Source organism: Rhinolophus sinicus, linkage group LG12 (assembly GCF_036562045.2).
Source record: "Rhinolophus sinicus isolate RSC01 linkage group LG12, ASM3656204v1, whole genome shotgun sequence".
Classification (NCBI taxonomy): Eukaryota; Metazoa; Chordata; class Mammalia; order Chiroptera; family Rhinolophidae; genus Rhinolophus; species Rhinolophus sinicus.
The window spans coordinates 34,051,228-34,074,483 of record NC_133761.1 but is presented as its reverse complement, the minus strand read 5'-3'; the positions used below and the strand labels follow the sequence as shown (position 1 = coordinate 34,074,483).

At 39.4% G+C, this 23,256-nt stretch overlaps 1 protein-coding gene across 3 annotated transcripts in view; it reads left to right on the top strand.

Annotated features, from left to right (window-relative positions):
* CPQ (carboxypeptidase Q) overlaps nt 1–23,256 on the top strand; it is a 262,903-nt gene that overhangs the window by 198,122 nt on the left and 41,525 nt on the right. Inside the window, exon 4 of one of the 3 annotated variants that reach the window (XM_074316339.1) lies at nt 11,083–11,127. The exons of the other annotated variants lie outside the window; for them this stretch is intronic. Within the exon in view, the coding sequence (XP_074172440.1) occupies nt 11,083–11,107 (25 nt within the window). The 3' untranslated portion in view covers nt 11,108–11,127. The remainder of the gene's footprint in view (nt 1–11,082; nt 11,128–23,256) is intronic. 3 annotated transcript variants of the gene reach the window in all.

The window sequence follows — 23,256 nt, the reverse complement described above, 5'->3', positions numbered from 1 at the left end:
TCTCACAGATCATTTGGGGGTGTGGGGACAGAGCCCCAGAAAGTAGTTTACAGGCTCTCGGCCTCACGTGGAGGAATGCTGGCTTGGGTAGTAGATGGCCGTCAGCTGTGGCTGATTGGCCATCAGCTGTAGCCAGTTAGCCAATTAGCCGCTAATATAACTGCTGCGGCTACGGAGGAGAGCCGAGGAGAGAGAAGGAGAGAAGAAAGAGAGAAGAATGGGGGCTAGCAAGAAGATGGCAGCTGGGCTGGCAAGTGTGGATGGCGGTTTGCGGACAGTGTGGATCCAGCCTCCAGTGAGAGTATAGTGCCGCCAGAGAGACCGTAGTGGTATGATTCCCCTACCTATGGCTCCGTGGGTGTTCCTTTTTGGCCTCACCATATCCTGCGTTCTTGTATGGGGAGCGGGAGCAGAGACCCCGCAGGCCTCCCCGCACGACAAATGGCGCAGCGAGCAGGGTATGGTGCCGACCAAAGCTCTCCAAAGGACGGTGGAGCAGTTTGTGTGTATGAACACTCAGTCTGAGGAAGACCAGGAGGAGCAGCTGCCGGAGAGCTGGATCCCCGTGGAGGGGTGGGAGGACGTGGACAGTTCTCCCACCAGCACAGGAAAAGCCATGCAGCTGCTGGAGAGATGGAGCCCCATGGAGAGGTGGAAAGATGTGGACGGTTCCCCAACCAGCACAGGCCGGAGAAAGCGAAGGTCGTTGCAGCCCTGTGGGCTGGGGAAGTTCCTGCTCAGGCAGCCCGGATGCAGGACTTATAGTCCCAGGAGGTAACGCTTGCTGAGTCCTCCGTGGGAGATGAGGGTGAGGTCAAGGTCGTCCCTCACCCCCAGGACAGCCCTGGTGAATGACTATGGACTATGGGGAATTGCCTTCCATCCCTAATTTAATGGACCGCTTGACTGTTTGTTTGGGAACTGTTGTTAGTGGAACTGGGGGATATTTGCTTTTGTCTCTTGACTGGCCGCCATTGAGAATATGTAAGCACCTTGATTGTGAGTCGCTATTGTTCCAGCAGGGTACCCTGAGAGGCACAGAGAGACTGGCAGTGCCCTGAGAGCCCTGGCTGAGTCCAGGAAGTCTGGCTGAGCCCTGAAGATACCCTGGCTGTGCCCAGGAAGTCGGGCTGTTCCCAGAGAGAGTGGCAGTGCCCTGAGAGCCCTGGCTGTGTCCAGGAAGTGTGGCTGTGCCCACAGAGAGTGGCAGTGCCCTGAAAGCCCTGGCTGAGTCCAGGAAGTGTGGCTGTGCCCACAGAAAGTGGCAGTGCCCTGAGAGCCCTGGCTGTGTCCAGGAAGTGTGGCTATGCCCACAGAGAGTGGCAGTGCCCTGAGAAATCCTAGCTGTGCCCAGGGAAACTAGTGGTACCCTAAGAAGTCCAGGAAGTCTGGCCGTGCCCAGAAGTACTGGTGGTGCCCTGAGAAACCCTGGCTGTGTCCGGGAAGACAGGTGGTACCCTAAGAAGTCCAGGAAGTCTGGCTGTGCCCAGAAGCACTGGTGGTGCCCTGAGAAACCCTGGCTGTGCCCAGAGAGCCTGGCTATGTCCAGGATATTGCATTCACCCCCAGGATCCTCGCACAGGTCCCCTCGCGGAAGACGCTTGTCGCGTAGATTGTGAGGCGAGAACCTGTAGGGGTGGAGTGTGGGGACAGAGCCCCAGAAAGTAGTTTACAGGCTCTCGGCCTCACGTGGAGGAGTGCTGGCTCGGGTAGTAGATGGCCGTCAGCTGTGGCTGATTGGCCGTCAGCTGTAGCCAGTTAGCCAATTAGCCGCTAATATAACTGCTGCGGCTACGGAGGAGAGCCGAGGAGAGAGAAGGAGAGAAGAAAGAGAGAAGAATGGGGGCTAGCAAGAAGATGGCAGCTGGGCTGGCAAGTGTGGATGGCGGTTTGCGGACAGTGTGGATCCAGCCTCCAGTGAGAGTATAGTGCCGCCAGAGAGACCGTAGTGGTATGACTCCCCTACCTATGGCTCCGTGGGTGTTCCTTTTTGGCCTCACCATATCCTGCATTCTTGTATGGGGAGCGGGAGCAGAGACCCCGCAGGCCTCCCCGCACGACAGGGGGATATGAAGAACGTAAAGTACTAGGCTGGGGAGGAGTTTTTAAGTTTAATGTGGAAGAAATGGGGAATCACTGAATGTGTTAGAGGTGGGGGGGGGGATGATATTTTAGAGCAGTGTTTCTCCAAGTGTGGTCTCTGGAACACCATCATCAGCCTCATCTGGGAGCTTGTTGATACGCAATTTATCAGGCCCCATCTGAGACCCATTAAATTAAAAAATGCTTGGGTGTGGGGCTGTGGTTTAACCAGCCCTCCAGGTGATTTTGTGACAAGTTAAATTTTGATAACTACTGTTTTAGAAAAATTAATCTAGTTACTATACATAGCATGCTTTGAGGAGGAAAGACAGGACACTGGACTAATAATACAGATGTGAAATAATGCAGCGATAGACGATTGCAGTGGGATGCAAAGGGACAGCAGGAGGGTAACAGAACTCATTTGAAGGGGGAAGGAGCAGGAGTCACAGTTTACAGGAAGGCAGGGATCAAAAATGATGGGATGAATCTGCATCAAAAATGATGAATTTTACATAAAAGTAAGAGTGGATTCAGTGGAGTGGATTAGTCACCAAGTTTTTTTGTTGACAGGATGCATCTTCTCTAGGCTGCCTCAGTTTCCCAATTTCCCTCCACCCAGCATGGGGACTGGACAATGATGAGAAATAGAGGGCTCAGGGGAGGGAGCTGATTTGGAGGCAACATGATCAGTCTGGTTTTTAGACATTTTGAGTTTGAGGTGACTAAGAAACAGCCCCATTAATCTGGTTTTTATAGTTTGTAAGGAAAACCGTTAAGCATATCCATTTCTCTATTATCCACTTTTTGGATCACCCAAGGCAATTTAAAATTCTAGTCTGGCTTCCTTGCAATGCAGTCCACCTTGGGAGTTCTACCTCCTGCTTTCTCAACATGCAAGCTCAAGAATGCAAAGTAATTTTTATATTAGCCCAAGAAAAATATAATTCAGAAAGTGATTCTACTGAGACCAAATTGTCTATTGTACTCCCATTGCCAAATATATATATATATATTTTTTCTAGTTATTTTCTCCATTGCCCCAGATAATTGAACACAGACTAAGTTTTAATCAGCGAAGGAAGCAAAAGGCTGTCCCTTCACTTTACTGTGAAAATTACATCACTACACTGGGAAGAATTCATTGAGGTGGGAATGAGTTGTTGATACAACTTGGCTTTGTAAATACTACTGGTTTATGTTTTCTATCACTTGGCCTTTGTGTACTGTATTGAGAGAGTATTGCATACAGGAGGAGGAAGAGAAGCAATCCAGTGTGGAGATGACTAACATCTGATTAAACATTCAGCTGCAAAGAGAGCTGAGTGAATACAGGTGATGTTTATGGAGTGTCAGAGAGGGAGAATGTTATACCATCTGAAGAGAGTACTGTGTAAAAGTATACAAATCAATCCCTACAATGATAATTAATACAGTTGATAAATGATATAACTGAAGCACTGGCTGGGCTACACCATAGAGTTAAATAGCTTCAAAGAGGGCTCTGATTAAAGACATTACAATTTATAAAACATTCTTTATCCTAAGAAAGCATCTTGATGTAATTTAACCTGAACATTTTTGTAATCAGAGGGCCAGCTTAAAACATTCAGAGCAGAGATGAAATGTCTTGAGGGATCTGTTTTGGATGATTTTTGAAAGCCAATTGTTGTCAGAGAGTGAAAAAGCTGTCCCACTCCCATTGTTTGTTAATGGGAGAAAATTAATGCTGCCACTTCACACTTAGTCTGTCTAGGATTTTGATGGACTGGTGGTTTGCTTCTTCGGTGGGACCTTAGCATAATTAGCAATCAAGCTTGATTTAAATTGTTTTGAAATATTGTTGCATTGGGCTAGGTGGGGAGCACATGTGTCTGCTGGTGATTACAAAATAAGGAAAATACCACAGTGATTGAAAATGCTGCAACTGGGTCAGGCTCGATTAGTAGGTTCTTTTCCTTCCTTGTTTTGTTTTTGCTGAATTCACTCTGAGGCTCCTAACAGATGCACAGTAATCAAGCAGAATGCCAGTTCTCATCATTTAGGCAGGTGGAGGGCCACTGTGCTCCCAGGGGGGAAACCAGAGAAGACTGACAGTGAACACTGCAATTTTCATTTCATCATCCTCTTCTTTCTCTCCTCTCTGATTTTGGAAAGGCAGATTGTTTATAGAAGGCCTTTGTTAGCAGTTCCAAAATGTCCTTTAATCACTAAATTGTTACTATTGCTGCAGGTAGTGTGACAGCCACAGCACTTCACAGTGGATAGGGTCAGGCAGTGTACTCCAGAGCCCCACGGCTGGAGTCGGTGCCTGGGCTTAGTTCAGCCACCTGCCAGGTGTATGACCTTGGCAAACTGCGTAAACTCTCCGGGCCTCAGCTTGATCTGTACAATGGGGGAAATAATTGTACCTTCTTCTTGGTGTTTTGTGAGGATGAAATGAGATATTATTGCCTGACAAATAGTGTTACATATATGTAAAGTGCTATTATTATATAGTTTTGCTAGTATGACTGGATATACTTATTGAATAAAAGAGGAAGGAAGGGAAGGAAGCATGGAGTGAAGTTGGGAGGGAAGGAGAAAGAAAAGAAGACGGCAGAAAGGAAGGAAGGAAGGAAGACAGAGAAAGACAAGCTTAATTTACTTAATACCAGTATTGTAGCTGCAGCTATCTGGTTGGGAGACAACCCCTAACGTCATATTCCCATTTTGATCTTCATCTCTTCAGTTTGTGTCTTATTTAACTTGTTGTCCCCAGGATTGTGCACAATACCTGACACACAGTCATACTGGAATGAATGAGTAAAAAGAGTTTAGAGGCAGCCAATCTGGTTTTCATGACACGTAAACTCAAGGTGTTAACCATTTCAAATTCATAGAAGTTTAATGATAATATAGTTGATGAGGTGACTAACCTTTTGAATTGCTACTTATCAAAAATGGAATCTGTGGAATCTGAGAGAAGACTGTATAGTTATGTAAATTTTGGTAAAGTATTGCAAACTGTCTATTACTGTGGTGCTTTGTGAGGCTGCTATAATGGTCTGTTTGCTTTCCTAGTACCGACTGTCATTTTTCATCTACTTATAACCTTGATATAAAAATTTGTTCTTGGCTGCTATTTTGCATTCATAATTTAAAAATGTATATGAATGTTCACCTTCTGTTTTCCAGCTCTCTGATTATCAAAAGCAAAAGCTTAAGAATCATATCAGTGTGACATGTTTTTCTGAATCTTTCTCTACTGATAAAAAGAAGTTAATGCATTTTGAATTCAGGTTTCAGGATTATGTTGTTTTCTTATTTAGTGCCCTTTGAAAAATGTCTAGTGTAGCATATGAACCAAAATAATTTTGAGTAGCCTCAAATCAGTCTTTTACTACTACATGTGCTCTCTCTCTCTCTCTCTCTCTCTCTCTCTCTCTCTCTCTCTCTCTCTCTCTCTCTGTCTCTCTGTCTCTGTCTCTGTCTCTTTCTCTCTCTGTGTCTCTCACCAAAGCTAAAGATGACTCTTGCTAAAGTCCTCTTGCATCCAGATGATGCTTCGGCTTCTTTAGCCCCCTGGAGAAAGTACCAAACAGAAGGTACTACCAGGAACATTTGGAGACTTACAAAGGTGATAATACAGAGAGTAGGATTTGTAATCATACAGACTTGGATCAAATTCAGGCTCTGCTACTTAGAGGTTGAGTGACCCTATGTACATCACTTAACCACTCTGTGCCTGTTTCCTCATCTGTAACATGGGGATAAAACTTTTTACCTCATAGAGTTGTTGAGAGAATTAAAGGAGATTAAGCAGTAGCCATAGAGCCTGATGCATGGAAAGCAATCAATAAATTATAACTGACCTCTTATTTTGATCATGGTCATTAATTGTCATCAGCCTCATTAGATAATGGTAAGACTAAGCAGATAGGTTGATATGAAGTGACCTATCTTGAAAAGCAGCAGCTGCAGAACTCTCCTCAGTGTGGGCTCCAGAGACCTTGGTTTTGTTTACCACCTGGTTTCAGGAGCCCACTCTTGTAGTCTCCCTCAGTCTTTGGTTTAAAACTCTTCCCTGCCTTTTCCACCCTCTCTTGCCTTAAGTTGGATGCTTGATAATGTTCTTGCATGTCATGCCAAGGATGTGGTGACTCAGACCGGTGATCAGTAGCCTGCTGATCAAGATGCAGTAAATGTTCTATTTTAAAGACCATCCAAGCTGTTTTCCACCTCACCAACCTCTCTGTCTAGAATGCTGTTTCCGCAGCTTTTTGTATGGCTGACTCCCTTTCAATCTTCAGATCTCAACTGAAAGTCTTTTTTTTTTTTTGATATGTCCTTCCTGACTATCCTGAGTAGAACTCTCCCTCAAATTCTCTTACATAGCACCTCCTCTGTATGCTCAGAGTCCTAATAACATTTGGTGATGCCTTTCTATCTGCCACCTCTCTATCTACTTGTTTAGTATGTATCTCTCCATGAGAAGATAAATTCCGTAAGGACTGGACCCTGTCTTTCCTGTACAACATTATACTCTCAGTATACAGGAAATTGCAGGGCACACGGCAGGTACTCAAGAGATATTTGTTGAATGAATAACTATTTAAAAAAATCATCTAAGGTCAAAAGGATAGAGAACCAACTATAAACAGATGTATACTGAATCATATCTATTGTTGAAACCGCATTCTAAAACATCATAGATTTTTTTGCCAACTCTTTTTTTTTGAAAAATATCGATCTATGGTAAAGTTGAAAGAATATTAAATGATTCATATATTCTTTACAAGAAATTGCATAACTTTTTCCAGAGAGGTGATACCATTTTACTTTGCCACCAGCCATGTGAGAGGGCTCAGGCAGCTCCACATTTTCACTAAAATTTGGTGGTGTCAGTCTGTTTAATTTTAGCCATTCTGGTGGGTTTGTATTGGTATCTCAGCAAAGTGCTGATTTGCACTTCCCTAATGACTAATGTTGAGTACCCTTTCATGTGCTGATGGGTCATTTCTGAATCTTTCTTTGTTAAGAGTCTTCTTAAGTCTTTGCCCATTTTATAATTGTGTTATTTTAAAATTATTGGGTAGTAGGAATTCTTTATATATTCTAGATACAAGTTCATTGTCAGATACATGTTTTGCAAATATTTTCTCCCAGTTCGTGTCTTGCCTATTCTTTTTTGTTTGTTTTTTGGCTTAACTATCTTTGATGAGAAGAAGTTGTAAATTTCCAATTGATGAATTCCAATTTATCAATTTCTATTTGCTTTCTGTGTCCACTCATATGCCCTTCATCTACATTCAGTGTTGACATTTTGTGCTCTCTCTTCCTCTCTCTCTCTCTCTCTCTCTCTCTCATTTTATGAATCATGTAAAAGTAAGGTAGGCACAGCCATGAAGACAATTTACCCATAAATATATTAGCATGTATTTCATAAAAACAAAGACCTTTTCTAACATAATACAATACCATTCTCATACCTATGAAATTTAGCATTGTTATGTAAACGTACATAATGTAAAGTCTATCCATAATCAATTTTCCTCATTTGTTCCCCACTCTCAATAATATCCCTGCTTTTTTTTTTAATTTCAGAATCCAATCAAGGACATATGTGTCATATATCTTTAGTCTCCTTTAATCTGGAATTGTTCCCTAGCCTTTTAAATATTTTATTACACTGATATTTTTAAAGGCTACAGGGCAGCTGTATTGCACAATGTCCTTCAGTTTGGAGTTGGTATTTCCTTATTATTAAATTCAGATTAAATACTTAGGCAAGAATTCTGTATGGATAATGTTGTGTCCCACCTATTGCATTATATAAGAAGCAAATAATATCAGTTATCCTTGTTAGTGAGGCTAAATTTCATCATGCTTCTTAAGGCAGTCTCTCTGGATTTCTTCATTGGAAAGGTACCTTTGTAGGTGAAATACATTGTAATTATGGTGAGATGCTTTGAGACTTTGTGAATCTTATTTTCCCCAATAAAATTTCACCAAATTAAAATTTAGCATGTGTTGATGATCCTTGCCTGAATTAATCGTTCCATTGCTGGTTGCAAATGTTTTTCTAATTTAATCATTCTTATTAAATTTATTAACAGGCACACTTTTATTAAAAAAAAAGCTTCCATCCTTCTTCCTTTATTATTGTTTCATGAATTTTTAAAAGTGTATGTATTAAAATTCATTACTGTCATTGTTTTTGATAAAGCATCAAAAATTTCAAAGTGCTTAATAAGTGTTATGCTAGATAAGCTTGAAAATTTGAAGCATTGAAAGAAATTCACTTTTTTTTATCCAAAGGAATCCAAACTACCCCAGGTAAGTCAACTAATTAGAGGGATGTAATCAATTCCATTTCCTCTAAACTTTTTCATTAACAGCATGAGCTTTGGAGTAATAATTCCTGAAGTTATTTTTAGAGTTTACTATTACCAATGTAATGCATTACATATGCAAATGAAAATCCTTCACCCATACATAATTGCTATTAATTTTTAATATAAATGAGCAAAAATCTCAAATCCAGCAATTGCTTCTGAATTTCTTGGGTTTTTTTTTTTCATTTTCTGCTTTTTTTTTTTTTCTTCTATCCATTGCTATGTTGAGGAGTGTAGTTTCAAAGAGCCCTTTCCAGGAGAAATAAGTGTCTCTCTGTGGGTTTGCAGAGGCCTACAAGCATGTTTCTGTTGGGTGGAGCACGGAAAGTTTACCTAGTATCTATGGTGTAGTATAGGAAACTATAAATTATCCACCTACTCCAACTATCCCACATCATCAGTGATTGTGAAGGAGTAACCAGCCTTGGTTAGTGAGTCAGTGGTAGTAGTTTAATAGTTCAGTGAATATCAGTTGCTATCCTGGTTGCTGCTCTATAAATTAAATATTTGACATTTAGGAGAAGAATCTAAAGGCTTTTAATTAAAATATATTGGGATGACAATGGTAAATAAAACTATATAGGTTTCAAGTGTACAATTCTGTAATATAATACATCATCTATATATTGTATTATGTGTTCACCAAACAGAGTCAGTTCTCTTTCCATCACCATATATTTGACTGAACCTAACTTTTTGAACATATTCAAGCTTTATTCATTCAGTAAACATTTATTAAGTGTCTTATATTCCAGGCCAGGGGAGGACCCAAGTTCTGTAGGACTAGGCACGTATATAATTTTGGGGCCGCTTTAACAAAATGACTACAAAGTTGCAATCACAAATATAGATATAAAATCAACATTTTCTTAGAAAAGAAATTATAACAAATTAAAATTTTAAGTTGCCAAATACTATGAACATTATAAAATACACAGAAATATCATAATGTTTTCATTAAATAATTACCTGGCAAACTTCTATTTTCTTATTTAAAGATTTTTATTAAAATATAGCTAACATATAGTATTATATTAGTTTCAGGTGTACACCATAGTTATTCAAGATTTATATACCTAAAGAAGTGATCACCATAATAAGTCCAGCAACCATCTGACACCATACTATGCTATCACAATATTATTGACTATATTCCCCATGCTGTACATTACATCTCCATGACTTACTTGTTTTATACCTGGAAAATTGAACCTCTTATTTCCCTTCACCTTTTTTCCCTCCTTTAAGACATTTTAAATTACAAGTTGACATTCAATATTATTTTATATTACTTTTAGGTGTACAGCATAGTGGTTAGACATTTATATAATTTTAAGAAGTGATCCCTCTGACTAGTCTAGTACACACCTGGCACTATGCATAGTTATTACCATATTACTGACTATATTCCCTATACCTTGTATCCCCATGACTATTTTGTAACTACCAGTTTGTAATTCTTAATCCTTTCAACTTTTTTCACCCTGCTCCCAACCACCCTTCTCATCTATCACCTTGATAAATCTACTACTAAGCAATTATGCATGGTTGGGTACCATGCATAATTATTAAAACATTATTTTTTTTAAATTTTTATTGGGGAATATTGGGGAACAGTGTGTTTTTCCAGGACCCACCAGCTCCAAGTCAAGTCGTCAAGTCATTATTTTCAATCTAGTTGTGGAGGGCGCAGCTCACTGACCCATGTGGGGGATCGAACTGGCAACCTTGGTGTTATGAGCACTGTTCTCTAACCAACTGAACCAACCAGGCACCCCAAGTTTTTTTTATTTATTTTTATTTTTTTTTATTGGGGAAGGGGAACAGGACTTTATTGGGGAACAGTGTGTTCTTCCAGGACTTTTTCCAAGTCAAGTTGTTGTCCTTTCAGTCTTAGATGTGGAGGGCGCAGCCCACTATCCCTTGTGGGAGTCGAACTGGCAACCTTGTGGTTGAGAGCCCTCACTCCAACCAACTGAGCCATCTGGCCACCCAAAACATTATTGACTATATTTTTTATGCTACACCCCACATTCCCATGACTACTGTGAAACAACCAATTTGTACTTTCTAATCCCTTTCCCTTTTTCACCCACTTCCCAACCCTGCTTCCATCTGACAACCATTAAAAAAGATTTCTGTATCTATGAGTTTATTTCTGTTCTGTTCATTTATTTTGTTATTTAGATTCTACATTTAAGTGAAATCACATTGCCTCCGTCTTTCTCCGTGTGACATACTCCACTCAGCACAATACCCTCCATTTCCATCCATGCCACCACAGATGGCAAGAACCCATTTCCTCCCGTGGCTGAGCAATATTCCATTGTATATATGTACCACCTTTTCGTCATTCATCCATCAACAGACTCTCAGGCTGTCTGTACATCTTGGTCATTGTAAACAATGTTGCAATGAACGATCTGAATGCACAAATCTCCCTGAAGCAGTGTTTTGGGTATCTTCAGATAAATACCTAAAAGTGGGATTACTGGCATTCTCTTTGTCTCTTGTTATAACCTTTGTTTTAAAGTTTGTTTTGTCTGGTGTAAGTATTGCTACCCCAACTTTTTATTGTTGTTTCCATTTTCATAAAATATCTTTTTCCATCCCTTTTTTTTAGGCTGTGTGTCTTCAATCTGAAGTGAATCTCTTTTAGGCAGCATATGTAAGTGTCTTGTTTTGGTATCCATTGAGCCACTTTGTCTTTTGATTTAATCTGTTTATATTGAAAGTGATAGATATGTAGTATTGCCATTTTATTATTTATCTATTTTATCTTTGTTGTTGTTGTTGTTAAAGAAGTCCCTCTAACATTCCTTGTAATACGGTTTGGTGTTGATGAACTCCTTTAGCTTTTTCTTGTCTGGGAAGCTCTTTATCTGTCCCTTGATGCTAAATGATAACTTTGCTGGGTAGAGTAATCTTGGTTGTAGGTTCTTCCTTTCATCACTTTGAATATTTCCTGCCAATCCCTTCTGGCCTGCAAAGTTTCTGTTGAGAAATCAGCTGACAGTTGTGAGAGCTCCCTTGTGGGTGATGAACTTCTTTTCTCTTGCTGCTTTTAACATTCTCCCTTTATCTTTAATCTTTGGCATTTTAATTATGATGTGTCTTGGTGTGGACCTCTTTGGGTTCATCTTGTTTGTAACTGTCTTTGCTTCCTGGGCTTGTATGTCTGTTTCCTTCACCAGGTTAGGGAAGTTTTCTGTCATTATTTCATCTACATTTTCAATTCTTTCTCTCTCCTTTCTCTTCCTGGTACTCCTCTGATTCAAACATTCATTGGTATGCTTGATGTTGTCCCTGAGGCCCCTTAAACTGTCCTCAGGTTTTTGGATTATTTTTTTCTTTTTGCTCTTCTGATTGGGTGTTTTCTGCTACCTTTACTTCCAGATGGCTGATTTGATCCTCTGCTTCATCTAATCTATTGATTCCCTCTAATATATTTTTCATTTCATTTATTGTATTCTTTTCCTTCTGACTGGTTCTCTTTTCTGTTTTCTATTTCCATTGTGATGTTTCCTATCTCTTTGTTGTAGTTATCCCTGAGATCATTGAGCATCCTTATAAGCAGTGTTCTGAACTCTGTATCCAGTAGATTGCTTGTCTCCATTTTGTTTAGTTCTTTTTCTGGAGCTTTGTTCTGATCTTTCATTTGAGGCATGTTTCTTTGTTTCCTCATTTTGGCTGACTCTCTGTGTTTGTTTCTATGTATTAGGTAGGCTGCTATGTTTCCCAGTGTTGGTGGAGTGGCCTTATGTAGCTGATGCCCTATGGGGCTGAATGGCACAGTTTCCCTGGTCACTTGATCCAGGTGTTCCAGGTGTGTCCCTTATGTGTGTTGCGTGTACCCTCTTGTTTGTAGATGAGCCTTTGTTGCTGTTTGCACATCAGTAGAACAGATGAACACTCTGGCAAACTGGTTGTGAAGACTGGCCATGACTACAGTGGAGGAGCTATTGTGTAGGAATGGCTCTATGGAGCAGAATTTGCTTTAGGAGGGCTCTGCCCAGTCTACTCTTTGGGTGTGTCTTCCTTGGAGGTGGCCAGGTGTTGCTCTGGCTTGGTCTGAAGCTGGCCATCAGGAGAGCCAGCCCCTGTTGCCTCCTGGGAAGGACCCTGCCACATGCCAAGTTCAGCAGCAGCCTGTAACCTGCTATAGATCACCTGGCATGAGCTGTAAAGCAATCCACAGATGGCCACCACCCTTATTGAGCTTGGAGGTGCCTCAAGGGGCCAAGCTGAACCGAGGCCCACCACCACTAGTGCTAGGCTTGGGTTTGCTCAACTAGAGGTTTGGGACACGTTGAAGCCAGGTCCTGCTTGTTTTAATTTTATGAACCTTTGAGAGATTTTAGGAAAACTCTGTAGCATGAGCCAAGACAGGCCATATGTATGGAGAAGTCACTGGAAGTGGTTTTTTTTTTTTGGGTGTGCCCAAATGTTCGGTTGGGCAGGGTCTCAGGGAATCACTAGAGCCAGGCAATCAATGTTAGACAGGTGGATGGAGACCCAGATATGGCAGCCACTTGCATCTGCACATCAGCAGGCGGTGGGCTCCACAGAGCAACAGTGGGTTTTGCCAGCACTTCTGTCTGAGAGAAAGCTGTCCCTCTAGCCCTCGCTTTGAAGCCAGAGAACTCAGTTCCTCTCCATATTTCTCTGGAGTCTTTTGAGCTGCTGTCCTAGTGTTAGGGCTCGAACGAGTAAGTCCGTCATTGAGTAAATTTGTGTCTGGGCCCTTTAAGAGAAATGCCTGGGATTCTGTCTGCTCTTGGTCTCACTCAGCCACAATCTCCACTGATTTTCACAGCCAGAAGTTATGGGGACTTTTTTATTTTCCCATCACAAGAACTCCAGGCTGGGGAGCCTGATGTGGGGCCGGGACACCTCAGTCCTCTGCAGGGGACCTCTGCAGCTGAGATATATCTCCCAAATTTTAACGTTTACATACAGGTGTAGGATCAGTCCATTGTGTGTTTCTGTTCCTCCTACCAGTGTTTAGGTGGCTTCTTCTGTATGTCCTTAGTTGTAGAGCTTTGGCTCATCTAGACTTCACGTGATTTACAATGATAGTTGTTCTATAGTTTATTTGTAATTTTGATGTGGTAATGAGAAGAAGCAACCACAGTTTTTAACTACTCTGCCATCTTGACCAGAAAATCCTATATTTTTTTCTACATTTTTTTTTTTGCTTGCTGTTGATGGAAATTTAGGTTTTATTATTGATGATTTGGGACAGTTTATTTCAGCTTTACAGCATTTTATTGGTAATATCAATATATATTTTTAGGACTGCTAAATTTTGGAAAGATGCTATCAAGTTTCTTTCACATAGGAATTATATGATTTTAGGATATTATGAATTTTCTTGTACAATGACAATGAATTGATAACATTTGAACATGTTGCCTATATTCTCTTCAGTGGCACATCGTGACTCTGTTACCTTCATATATGTTAGTATTTTGTGTTAAATCAATAAGAAATTTCAATCTTTTTCCAAGGTAATTTACTCTTTATTATTTGTATTATTAAATAATTAAGATGCTATTCATTATGAATACTCCAAGCACATCTTATTCTCTCCATAAATTGTGGTCATGTATTTTTTTTTTTTCTGCTGTTACCAGATTGGTTAGGGCAATATATGTTATATATGTCAACATGTGATCCAATATGTTGACACAAATAAAACATGTGACTCCATACTATGTGCACTTGCTATTTGGAGTACTACAGGTTTGTGTCCTAAAAACACAGGGTTTCTGATAAAATTCATTTTGTATGACTTCCTCAAGAAAGACAAATAAAATACAAAATTAGAAGGTGTGTTCATAATGGAATGCTCTGAATATTTGAGTGTAATCTTGACAAAAGAGAACTTTCATTTTAAGTAGACATTTATGAGAGTTGAATTCTTTTTTTCATTTTTATTAAAGTTTATTGGGGTGAAAATTGTTAATAAAGTTACAAAAATTTCAGGTGTATAATTCTGTATTACATCCTCTATAAATCACATTGTGTGTTCACCACCCAGAGTTAGTTCTCCTTATATCACCATATATTTGATCCCCTTTACCCTCATCTACCACCCCTAAACTATTGTCTGTGTCTATGAGTTTTTGTTTCTCATTTGTTTGTCTTGTTCTTTTGTTGTTTTTGGTTTATATACCACATATTAGTGAAATCATATGGTTCTCTGCTTTTTCTGTCTGACTTATTTCGCTTAGCATTATACTCTCAAGAGCAATCCATGTTGTCACAAATGTTCCTATATCATCTTTTTTTACTGCCAAATAGTATTCCATTGTGTATATATACCACAACTTCTTTATCCATTCATCTATCGAAGGACATTTTGGTTGTTTCCATGTCTTGGCCACCGTAAACAAAGCTGCAATGAACATTGGAGCACACGTGTCGTTATGTATAAATGTTTTCAGATTTTTTGGGTAGATACCCAGGAGAGTGATTGCTGGGTCATGTGGTAATTCTATTCGTAATTTTTTGAGGAACACCCACAATGCCTTCCATAGCGGCTGCACCAATCTGCATTCCCACCAACAATGTATGGAGGGTTCCTTTTTCTCCACAGCCTCTCCAACACTTCTTATTATTTGTCTTGTTGATGATAGCCATTCTGACTGGGGTAAGGTGATATCTCATTGTGGTTTTTATTTGCATTTCTCTGGTGATTAGTGATTTTGAGCATTTTTTCATATGTCTATTTGTCATTTATATGTCCTCTTTGGAGATATGTCTCTCCAGGTTCTCTGCCCATTTTTCAATTGGGTTGTTATTTTTTGTTGTTGTTGTTGTTGAGTTGTATGAGTTCTGTGTATATATTGGATATTAGCCCCTTATTGGGGTTGCTGTTTGCAAAAATCTTTTCCCATTCAATTGGTTGCCTCTGTGTCGATGGTTTCTTTTGCTGTGCAGAAGCTTTTAAGCTTGATAAACTCCCGTTCATTTTAGCTTTGACTTCCCTTGCCTTTGGAGTCAAATTCATAAAATGCTCTTTGAACCCAACGTCCATATGTTTAGTACCTATGTTTTCTTCTACGCAGTTTATTGTTTCTGGTCTTATGCTTAAGTTTGTCATCCATTTTGAATTAATTTTGGTACAGATAGCAGATGGTGATAGATAGCAGTCCAGTTTCATTCTTTTGCGCGTGGCTATCCAATTCTGCAAGCACCATTTATTGAAGAGGCTGTCTTTTCTCCATTGTGTGTTTTTTGCTTCTTTATCAAAAATTCTCTGTCCATATTTATGTGGTTTTATTTCTGGATTCTCAATTCTATTCCATTGGTCTATATGTCTGTTTTTCTGCCAATACTGTGCTGTTTTGATTATTGTTGCCTTATAGTACAAGCTGAAGTCAGGGAGTGTGATACCTCTAGCATTGTTCTTTTTTCTTAGGATTGGTTTGGCTAGTCGGAAACTTTTGTGGTTCCAAACAAATCTGATGATATTTGTTCAATTTATTTAAAAAATGCCATAGGGATTTTGATGGGGATTGCATTAAATCTGTGTATTGTCTGGGTAATACGGCCATTTTAACTATGTTGATTCTTCCAATCCATGAGCATGGAATGTGTTTCCACTTCTTTGTGTCTTCTTCAATTTCTTTTAAAAATGTCTTATAGTTTTCAGCATATAGGTCTTTCACATCCTTGGTTAAGTTTATTCCTAGGTATTTTATTCTTTTTGTAGCAATTGCAAAAGGAACTTTTTTTTTCTTCTTTCTTTTTCTGAGATTTCATTGTTAGTATACAGGAATGCTTGTTAGTATATAGGACTTTTGTATGTTGATTTTGTAGCCAGCAACTTTACTGTGTTCGTTAATTGTTTCTAATAGCTTTTTGGTGAAGTCTTTAGGGTTTTCTACATATAGCATCATGTCATCTGCAAAGAGTGACAATTTAACTTCTTCATTCCCAATTTTGATGCCTTTTATTTCTTTCTCTTGCCGTATTGCTCTGGGGAGTACTTCCAACACTGTGGAAAAACAGAGGTGATAGGGGACAGCCCTTTCGTGTTCCAAACATAGAGCAAAGGGCTTCAGTTTTTCACAATTAATTATGAGATTAACTAAGGGTTTGTCATATATGGCCTTTATTATGTTAAGGTTTTTTCCTTCTATACCTATTTTATTAAGTGTTTTAATCATAAATGGATGTTGTATCTTGTCAAATGCTTTTTCTTCATCATTGATATAATCATATGATTTTTGCCTTTTATTTTGTTTATGTGATGTAACACATTGATGGTATTGTGTATGTTGAACCATCCTTATGCCCCTGGGATGAACCCCATTTGGTCGTGATGAAAAATCTTTTTAATGCTTTGTTGCATTGGATTTGCTAGAATTTTGTTTAGAATTTTTGCATCTGTATTCATCAGATATATTGGTATGTAGTTTTCTTTTTTTTGCGTTATCCTTACCAGGTTTTGGTATCAGGGTAATGTTGGCCTCATAAAATGAGTTAGGGAATACTGTCTCTTCTTCAGTTTTTTGGAAGAGTTTGAGTGGGACAAGATCCTCTTTGAAGGTTTGGTAGAATTCACTAGTGAAGCAATCTGGTCCTGGACTTTTGCTTTAGGGATGGTTTCGGATGACTGATTCAATTTTCTTACTGGTGATTGGTCTATTTAGATTTTCCAATTCTTCATGATTCAGCCCAGGAAGGCTTCAAGTTTCTAAGAACTTGTGCATTTCTTCTAGATTATTGAATTTGGTGGCATATAGTTCTTCATAGTATTCTTGGAAGATCCGTTGCATTTCTGTGGCATCGATGATAACTTCCTCTTTTTCATTTGTGATATTTTTAATTAGTGTCTTCTTTCTTTTTATCTTAGTGAGTCTAGCCAAGAGTTTGTCAATTTTGTTAATTTTTTCAAAGAACCAGCTCTTTATCACATGAATTTTTAATGTTGTCTTTTTGTTCTCTATTTCATTTAGTTCTGCTCTGATTTTTATTATTCCCTGTCTTCTGCTGACCTTGGGTTTCATTTGTTCTTTTTCTAGTTCGTTAAGCTGTAATGTGAGGTTATTTATTTGAGATTTTTCTTGTTTTTTTGAGAAACGCCTTTAATGATATAATTTTTCCTCTTAAAACTGCTTTCGCTGCATTCAAAAATTTTGGTAGGATGTATTTTCATTGTCATTTGTTTTTATGTGTCTTTTGATCTCTCCTCTTATTTCTTCTTTCACCCGGTCGTTCTTTAAAAGTATGTTGTTTAATTTCCACATGTTTGAGATTTCTCCTGCTTTCTTTTTGTCGTTGATATCAAATTTCAAAGCCTTGTGATTAGAGAATATGCTTGGTATGATTTCAATCTTCTTAAATTTGCTGAGGCTAGTTTTATGTCCCAATATATGGTCTATCCTTGAGAATGTTCCATGTACACTAGAAAAAAATGTATAGTCTGATGTTTTAGGATAAAGTGCTCTATAAATGTCAGTTATGTCCATTTCATCTAATGTGTCATTTAGGTCTGCTATTTCTTTACTTTCTGTTTGGATATTCTATCCATAGCTGTCAATGATGTATTTAGGTCCACTAGTATAATTGTGTTTTGGTCAAATTCTTCCTCTAGTGGTTGCTTTGTATATTTCTTGGTATAATTCTGTGCTTCCTGATTGGGGGCATAAATATTGATGACTGTTATGTCTTCTTGTTGTATAGTCCCCTTTACCATTATGAAATGTGCATCTTTGTCTCTTGTTACCTTTTACACCCTGAAGTCTGTTTCCTCTGAGGTCTGTAGGGCTACACCTAATTTTCTCTGGATACCTTTTGCTTGGAGTGTCAATTTCCACCCTTTCATTTTGAGTCTATGTTTGTCCTTTTAGATGAGATGTGTGTCTGAGAGGCAGCATATAATGGGATTTAGTTTTTTTATCCAATGTGCTACTCTTTGCCTTTTTATTGGTGAGTTCAGTCCATTTACATTTAGGGTGATTATTGATATGTGAGGATTTCCTATTTGTCTATCTTTAGTTTTCTGGTAAGACTGTGTCCCCATTGTTTTTTTGCCTTTTTGTTGTTGTCTATTATTTCTGTGTGGTGGTATTCTATGATATTTCCCTCTATTTCTTCTTTTATTACAGTGCATGTTTCAGTTCTGGATTTTTTTGAGTGGTTATCATTAAGTTTTTGTAAAAGAAAGTTTGATATTTAGAGTATTCTGTTCTCTTCTGCATGCTTACTTTCTCCATTCCCATATTCCAGTTCAGGCCTTTACTCTCCCCCTTTTATGTTTTGGTTGCCACAAATTATCCCTGTTGATGGTGGTCGAATAGGCTCCTTTAGTACTTCTTGTAGTGCAGGTCATGTGTTACAAAATTCCCTCAGCTTCTGTATATCTGGAAAGGTCTGTATTCCTCCTTCATATTTGAAGGATATCTTTGCTGGATTTGTTATTCTTGTCTCATAATTTCTCTCTTTCAATAGTTTGAATATTTTGTTCCCCTCCATCCTGGCCTGTAGAGTTTCTGCTGAAAAACCTGATGATATTCTAATGGGCTTTCCATTGTAGGTTACCATCTTCTTTTTCCTGGCTGCCTTGAGGATTCTTTCTTTGTAGTAGATTTTTGACAATACAATGTGCCTTGGAGAAGGCCCATTGGGGTTGAGGTAATTAGGTTTTCTTTTTGATTCTTGGATTCGAGGTTCCAGTTCTTTCCACAAGTGTGGGAAGTTCTCATCGACTATTTGTTTGAATATACTCTGTTCCCTTCTCTCTTTCTTCTCCTTCTGGTATGCCCACTATTCTTATATTGCTCTTTCTGATGGAAGTGGAAAGTTCTTGTAGAGTTTTTTCATTTCTTTTTAGTCTCTATCTTCTTCCACCCAGATCATTTCCAGATTTCTATCTTCAACGTTACTGAGTCTTTCCTCCATCTGGTCAACTCGACTACCTAAGCTGGCTATTTCATTCTTCATTTCTTTTATTAAGTTCTTAATCTCCAGAAATCCTATTTGGTACTTTTCTTAAATTTCAATCTCTTTGGTAAAATATTAATTTTGTTCTTTGATTGTGTTTCTTAGTTCATTAAACTTCCTTTCTGTGTTTTCTTGCATCTCATTGAGTTGTATAAGAACTGCAATCTGGGGTCTCTGTTATTTAAGTCATATATTTTCATAATTTTAAGTTCTTTTCTGGAGACTTTTCATTTTCTTTCTGAGCTGTCTTGTTGCCTTGGTTATTCATGGCAATTAATGGTTTATTATTTCTCTTCCTAGGCATCTATAGGAGTGGCTTCTGCAACAGGTTGATAGGAAGAGGTCTTTCTTTTGTTTTCCAAGAGGTGTTGGTAGAATGTTTTATTTTCTCTCCTAACGCAGGCTTTTATTTTCTCTCACACTGTAGTGTTATGTTTTCTTGGCACTACTCCGGATTCTCACACAATGGAGTCATTCCCTGGAAGGCGGGCTTCTCCTCTGTGAATAGTTCTCCTAGGTAGTAGGGCGCCTCCTCCATGGGGGGATGTGGAGAGCTTCTGAATTTCCAAAGCTCTTCTTGCACCAGATTCAGAACTGTGTGTTTTAGCAGCTCTGTTCACTCCTGCAGGGATCCGTCTTCATAGGTCGGGACAGGGGCAGGGTGGGTTGTGAGAGGTGGCCAGAGCAATGGCAGTGACCACCACCATAGCCGATCCTGCTTCCACAGCTCCCTACCCTTTGCCGGAACTAGTTGGGCTGCGAATCTGTTTCTGCGGACCACAGTTCTCAGAACTGTAAATAATTTGTTCTTTTCATCTGACACTGCTACTGTTCCGCTTCTAGCACTGGTCAGGTGGGGGTGGGGCAAGCACTGCGAGAGTTGGGAGGGGGCAGCTAGTCTCAGTGCCTAAGCCTTCCATTCTCTGTTCGGCAGTGAGAGCTGAAAGCACTCTTTTTAGCCTTCTTCCCTCAGTCTTTGCTCCGAGGTCTCTGCTGTGAGCGTTGGATTCAGCCGTGTTATATGCTGCCCCCTCAGCCCTGTGGGCCATAAGCGGAGCCCTAGCAGTCCGAGTTCTTCCCTCTTTCGCAGCTGTGGTAGTTGAGGGATGCAGCGAGCTCGGAGCACTGAGCTAGGTCTGCATCCTGCGCCCCCTCGGCCCCACCTCCACACTTCTCCCTTCCCTCCTACCCTGCTTGTACAATTTGCCCATCTTTAGATAATTTCAGTAGTGAGCCTCTTCGTCTTACCTGTCTGCTGCACAGGGAGTCCTTTTTAGAGTTATAGTTGTTCAATTTGTTGTAAATTCCAGGGGAGATTTCAAGAGGCTCACCTCACACCACCATTTTTATGATGTCTGCTGAATTCTTTAATTTTACACATGTGATAATTGGAAGATATTTTTCTAATGAATTGCTCCTGAATATTTACCACTATCACCATATTTTCATTGCCCGGTGTGGTAGGATTCATTCTTAGCCAGTATGACCTCTTGCTATGTCTCCTTGTGTTATGACACTAGTATTCCTGCGAGCCATTCCTATACCAGGATGAAAAGAGGGCTGTGGATCATCTAAAAACATCTGGGTAAATTCAAAGTAATATGTGTGCAAATCAACTTCCTCTTAGCTGGATCCTCAGATCGCTTGTATTCATTCCCGGTGTTGTCCAGTATGGTGGGAAGTATGACAGAAAGGAAGTCAGAGTGGGTTAAGAGTTAACACCTGTAAAGTGCATGGATGAGTGCTGGGCTCATTAGGCGTTTTTAGATTTTAACTGATAACACCATCCTCATTCTCCCCATCATCACTATATATATTTTAGTGGACTTTTCAGTTTTTGGTAGTTTGGCACTTGGAATTTTTTGTAAGCAACTTCTTCCTATTTCTACTTCCTTTCCCTTTTAGAACCTAGATTTCAAAAGCTTAGAGCTGGATGAACCCTGAGAGAATATAGTTTCACCCCTTCATTTTACAAATGTAGAAGTTGGGCCTGAAGGTCACTTAGCTAGCTAATAGCTGAACAAGGACACATATCTTTCACCTCCTAATACCATGATTCTTTTCTCTCAAGTCTCATGGGTAGATCTCTATCAGACTATACTCAGCCTCCCAATATTAATTGTAAAATAAAATAGGTATGCATTGATTTAATCTCTGTGGACCCCTCCCCTCTAAAAATTGCTGTTTTTAAGAGTTAGAATCCTCAATGCACTTCCACAATGCCACATAATAGCGTTGCTTTGCTCATTTTGGTAGGACTTTTAGCACAGTGAGCCATGTCATGAACACTCTCACAGGAAATGGAAACTCGTCTTGTTAAAAGGTAGATTTTCCACAGGCGTTGTGTTTTTCTTTCGTCATCAGGGAACAAGTCTATATGTCAGCTGCCTGGCCTTCTTCTGAGGCTTAGTTTTTAATCTCCAGGGAGGCAAGGCTGATGAAATGCCATCTTTTCTCCTGCTAAGGAAAGAAGCTTCAAACTAGATCTTCATTGCTTACCCGACTCACATTTCTTAGCACCAGCTATATCCATAACACCTGGTATATTTAAAATACTATTCTGTTGGAATAATTTTTTAAAGGGATGCTCATGAATACCCCAAATAATATTGTGATGTTATATCAATTTATCTTTAATTGGATTTATTTCCCTGAGAAAACTTGTTTATGGATATATCCTAAATACTGCCCATTACTGATCTAGATTTTTCTGCTGTAAGTTCTAGGAATCTCTTAATTCAAAGAGGGAAAGTGAAAAGAGCCAACATATATTCAGCAGCTTTTAAGTATTGGGTGCTTTATAAATATCATCTCAATTGAATCTTTACAAGAGCCTTGGGAGGCAGGGAGCTTTAAACACATTTTACAATTTATAACCTGATCAAGATTGTATCCTAGGACATTTTGGAACAGGTTTTTTGATAACTAAACTTGAAATAAAGAATAAGATTCCCAGAAAAGGGTTTTCATAAAGTCATTTTAATAAATGTTGTAAGACCAAAGCACCGTATTCCAATTGAGCAGACCAGGTTTAGAGAATGAAAGGACGAAAACTGCCAACAAACACACTAACCCCAGTATTACCAACATTGGACACATTTGAGGAGACCTCTGCAATCTTGAGCCCTTGGCTTAGGAAGATGGATTTTGAAGGACATCTTTAATTATTTTTCTGTGAGGCCCGCTTGTTTCTTATCCTTCCCTCTTGTCCCCTTCTCTTTATTCAGTACCTTACTAATAACAGTTAACAAATTAGATTTCTTGATACCTTCCAACTTGAAAGGCAAAGGCATAGGTAGTACCCTCCTGGCAACTCTTTATGATATCTCTCCTTCCAGAGATTTGCCCTGTGGCAGCTTTAATCCATTATCATCATGTTTTGTGCCCATGTTGGCAGCTCCCCAAGACTTTGAGTGGAAAATACAGATCTGCAGATATGCTAACAGCAAAATCAAGACTTAGTTAATGAAATCACTCCTCCACTTGCCCTTGCCTGACACTGCATCCTGTGCCAGCGGGGATGGAAAAAGCATTGGTCATGCTGTCAAAAGTGGATCAGATTTCTCAACTGCTATTTCTTTCTTTCTTAACTAAAAACAGACCACACACAACAAACAGACAAACATGACACAGGTTAAAGTGAAGGTAGTTTGTACTATTTTCGTATTTCATGCATTCAATCATATTTGTCTCAGCAAATATGATTGGAAGTAGTGCTTCTCCTGCTTTTCTCACCTTCTGGCATTACATTCATAGGTGAAGATAAAAATACACTGACCCCCAGGAAAGAGTTCCTTCTGCTTTGCACATACCCCATCTTCTTGCCTTTTCCTTGTTCCTG